The sequence below is a fragment of the Ceratina calcarata genome, unplaced genomic scaffold (assembly GCF_001652005.2).
Source record: "Ceratina calcarata isolate Rehan_Ccalc_2016 unplaced genomic scaffold, ASM165200v1 scaffold554.2, whole genome shotgun sequence".
Lineage (NCBI taxonomy): Eukaryota > Metazoa > Arthropoda > Insecta > Hymenoptera > Apidae > Ceratina > Ceratina calcarata.
The window spans coordinates 338,408-343,487 of record NW_017176727.1 but is presented as its reverse complement, the minus strand read 5'-3'; the positions used below and the strand labels follow the sequence as shown (position 1 = coordinate 343,487).

General features: G+C 38.8%; 1 protein-coding gene across 4 annotated transcripts in view; it reads right to left on the bottom strand.

Moving 5' to 3' along the window:
- Positions 1-5,080, bottom strand: part of raskol (Ras GTPase-activating protein raskol) — a 256,389-nt gene that overhangs the window by 139,083 nt on the left and 112,226 nt on the right. For all 4 annotated transcript variants that reach the window (XM_026816986.1, XM_026816984.1, XM_018031593.2 and 1 more), the window contains one exon: positions 2,907-3,093. In XM_026816986.1, the coding sequence (XP_026672787.1) occupies positions 2,907-3,093 (187 nt within the window). The remainder of the gene's footprint in view (positions 1-2,906; positions 3,094-5,080) is intronic.

The following is a 5,080-nucleotide window of genomic DNA, read 5'->3' as shown; positions in this document are numbered from 1 at the left end:
ACCACCGAGGAGAGATTACTAAAGAGTGGCAACGCCTGTGTTAACGCGCGGCCCGAAAAAAGGGCCCAAAAGGGCTCAAACCGGCAAGGTAGATTTATGAAATCCCACAGAATGACTGTTCCGGAGTGTACCGACCTTCAGGCTCACCGATGCCGGTGCCGATGCTTTTTTCCAGCACGATAGGTAATAGGTAATCGTAGAACGTTGATATTATCAACTTTATACTTGATTCGAGATTCGTACTTCGGAAAGAGAATAACTATCATTTTCAAATTTTGTCACACTTGTATTACTTTATTTTCATTAGTGCACACCATATTTTGCATTTGAAGTAGGAATAAAAGTAATTGGCATTTAATATCTCAATGAATATCAGTGTTTAATTGAAATTAGTTTCTGAATTGTTGTTATATCCACAAAATAGCGTAATTCGTTATATACATTGTAGAAACAGAATCTTCAATGTTGAGTTCATGGTAAATCTTAAACATTGTTGTTCATGTTGGTAATACAAAAGTGGAAAATTAAGTTTTTCATGCAGTTATTGGATAATAGTTTTAAATTCTCGTATTTGCTACTACTACAGCCGCTACAGCCTACTTTAATACATAGCCATGCTGAGAATAAAATGGCAACACCGCGAGAGTCCAGATTTCGTGTAGTGCAACCACAGCCGACTGTGGTGGCACGAAGAGAGTCGAAGAGTCAGCTATGGTTGCACTACAGGAAATTCGGACCCCCGCGGTGTTGCCATTTCATTCTCAGCATGGCTATGTATTAAAGTAGGCTGTAGCGGCTGTAGTAGTAGCAAATACGAGAATTTAAAACTATTATCCAATAACTGCATGAAAAACTTAATTTTCCACTTTTGTATTACCAACATTAACAACAATGTTTAAGATTTACCATGAACTCAACATTGAAGATTCTGTTTCTACAATGTATATAACGAATTACGCTATTTTGTGGATATAACAACAATTCAGAAACTAATTTCAATTAAACACTGATATTCATTGAGATATTAAATGCCAATTACTTTTATTCCTACTTCAAATGCAAAATATGGTGTGCACTAATGAAAATAAAGTAATACAAGTGTGACAAAATTTGAAAATGATACTTATTCTCTTTCCGAAGTACGAATCTCGAATCAAGTATAAAGTTGATAATATCAACGTTCTACGATTACCTATTACCTATCGTGCTGGAAAAAAGCATCGGCACCGGCATCGGTGAGCCTGAAGGTCGGTATACTCCGGAACAGTCATTCTGTGGGATTTCATAAATCTACCTTGCCGGTTCGAGCCCTCTTGGGCCCTTTTTTCGGGCCGCGCGTTAACACAGGCGTTGCCACTCTTTAGTAATCTCTCCTCGGTATATGTGTGTACTATGTGTTCGATCAATAAGTTCTCTTGTATAACAGGTTTCTGACAGGAATCTTCTGTACCGTGCTTAATACAGTCTGCGTACTGACCATCACTGGATGTTACGTTCTCTGATTCCGAAAATACATTTTCTAATATATTTTTAAAAGCGAACTGGAAAACCGTTTCTAACTGCTAATTATTTCTAATATAGTTATTAAGGAATGTGTACGGAGTAGTGCACTGCGATCATCAATCATCCTTTCTACCATCATAAAACATGATTAATAAGAAGATTGAAATAAATTACAGTGTTCCAACTTCGCAAACCCAATTCTTATCACAGATCTTCAATTCTCCATTTCTGATTGTAAGTACGGAGTAGTGCACTGCGATCATCAATCATCCTTTCTACCATCATAAAACATGATTAATAAGAAGATTGAAATAAATTACAGTGTTCCAACTTCGCAAACCCAATTCTTATCACAGATCTTCAATTCTCCATTTCTGATTGTATTTGATATTAATATCAAATATAATATGATATATTTTGATTTATGATTGAGTATCACGTGAGTTGACTTAGCAAAATATGATTTTATTAAGAGTATGAAAGTTACTATTCGATTATAAAAACGACTGTTTAATGACTTGTGAATGAATGTTTTAATGACTCAATCTTTAAAGACAAATATATCCAAATGCTTGATGAAACACATGAGAGTAAACATCCTCGACTTCTCAGCGGAATTACATTTCACTTCGGCCATTGATCCTAGCGTACTAATTGCCGGTGATTAAGAATTTGGCGCAAGGCGGGTGAAATGGCATCTTTGTTAGTTTTCACCTTCGGGTGGAATTGCACCTGCCGAACAATGTCCGCTCGTTACGAGCACACGAAATCGCGACTCTGTGTGCAACGTGGATGCAATGTTTGTCAGCAACAGCCGGCAAGAGAGCGAGGAAGACCGTTCGCCAAGACAAAGCGCAATTAATACCGGGTGGCCCGACTCTATCCCGTATTGAACCCGGCCCGGCCACGATTCTTCATCGATCCACGAATCAAAAACACCATTTCCGTGTTCCTCGTTACGCACCGTGAAACGCGACAGTTCTGTTCCGTTCATTTAGATCGGGATCATTAAGCGCAGCCGCGACGCGCGAAAAACCCCGGCCGCATTGTACCAACACGGAACTTCCGTGAACAAAAGTCGAACAAGATTTTCGATTTTGTAAAATGGTAATATTTCATGCGAGCATTGCAAGAGGTTCTCTTTCGCCAGATGCTCACTTCTCATTTCTATACTAATTAGTCGCGCTTAATATCCCTTCATCTCGTGTTCAGACCACTATTTCTACTAATCTGAACTTACTCGAGGGAACTTAATAGAAATAGTCCTATCATAGCAACAAATTACATTTCTAGTCGCGATATATTTCATCTTTTGTTTTGCACTTTACCTCTTCACCACTCGGTGCAAGGGTGCGTCACTGATTAAACAGAATGAATGTCAAATACGCATATGAAAGACTCACCTATTGGAGACGCGGTGTTGGCTTCCCGAAGGCTGACCGTTTCAGGTTCGATCGCCGCCTCATCCTCTTCGATCAAGGGCGGCGGCGGTGCCAAGGGTCGCGACTCGTAACCCCAATGCTGTCGAAAAGCACGTGCTCCGCCATCCAATCGAACACGTGGCAGCTCCACGAACATTGCGTCGCCCAACTGTCAAACAAAATCATCAAATCTTACTAATTTACCAACGATATTAATTGATATTGTTAATAAATTATAATGCGACTTGCAGTGCCAAGCTCATAAAACTTTAAACTGAGCAAAGGGTTTTCTCTTAGATTATTAAGGGATGCTAAAATAATTTAATTGTAAAAATGTTACATTGAAATATCTGTCTAGACCGTTATTGATTCAATGGCACTCACTCATTTTATTATAATTTATTAACATTTCGATAATTGCTAAGCTGCAAATAAATTAGAGGCGATTACTATCTAAAATAGGGAATTCAATGACAATTTTGATAAACACACGAATGATGATAAAGATGAAAACGAAGATCAGGTTTCTTTAATTACCATTTCGCATGCAAACTATAATTTTCTAAAAACACTGAATATAAATTTGTGTTAAAAACCACTTTTAAGAATTTGCATTCTACTTCCATCGATCCTCAACATATTTCTAATGACACAGTCGAGGGTATTTTCTTTTATGCCATCCGCATTATTTAAACAGATTCACGTTTACTGCTTTTATTAATCGCAATGGCAATTCAAAATAATTAGGAACGCATTAATTTTGCCAGCGATACTCACATAGCCCCGAATCACGTCCATTCCGACGAAACCGCATCTAATCGATCCTACCAATCGTCACGATACATGTCTAATCAAACTACAGCGCCGCATAGCACCAGTTTAACACGCGACACCGAGATAAGGAGAAATGAATCTCTCCGGGGAGAGAAAAAGATCTCCCGTCTCGCAAGAAGCTGGACAACGACTGGATCGTGTCCGGTTTGTCTTAAAATACCGTAGATTGACCCGACGACAAGCTGACGTCACTAATTAGAGCTCGTTGAACGCGCGCGTCCAGTGTAAAATTCAGGGATCGCGTAGTGACCAGAAATGAGGCAGTCGAAACGGACGACCAGTGAAATTATTAATTTCGATTTGTTTCGCGCGCACGGCTGCCCGCATCGCGTTCCCCATTATTTGCCAATTATCGTCGACCCCTGAACGAATTTCTGCCCGCACGTTCGACGAAATTGATGTTTTGCAATGATTAGAGCGATTCGAACGAGACAACGCTGCTATTGCTATTTAACTTGGCAACGCGCTGCTGGATATGATTTCGGGGTTTTTGCGGGACAGATTGACGAAAAGCGTAATGGTACAGTGGAAATACTATTGATTATGCATTAACATGAAATATTTGTCGGATGGATATATCGTGGTTGAAATTTATTCAGCTTCGAAAAAACGAAAATTAGCAAAAAATATAACTTCCATGTGCTACTAAACTTCGGTGAATGATATTTTTAAGATCTATAAAAGTTCTCAGGGTTTACAAACATTTAGATAAATCTTACATCATCAACTACGAACTCATTGTCAGACACTTTAGCATTTTTCTCTTTCCTCATTCAACTATGATGACTAGAATAAATCGTGGACGCAGTGGCAATCGCGTTGCGTTAACTACAATCGCCGCGTAGGTGCGAACGAACCCGCCCATCCAATTACGCGAAACCCGTACTGGTAGCGAGGAATAATCCATTGATACTTGCCAATTAGTGTTCGCATTCTTTTCCGACAACCATTGTTTGGCCTGGCAGAGAATATGTGATATCATTTTCTTAGAGCTCTAATTTAAACTTTAGACACACTAATTTCAACCATATCCGTTGGTTAGAATTTTTCCGTGGCCGTCTGAAAATTCGTCTCCATTGTCGATGAAATCGCGGCGCTGATTGCGGCATTGTGAACCGGAAAAACGTGGTGTCTTTGCGCTTTGAAATTTCGCACGACTACTTTAATGAAAACCTTCCCAGACGATTTCAAAGGAATTCAATTCCATTTACAAAATGTACTATTTTAAGGTTGTTTGAACCTTTACATAAAAACATAGCATTGAAACTTTAACAATTACTAAATATTACATTAATAAAACACTATACAAAGTTTTAGAAATT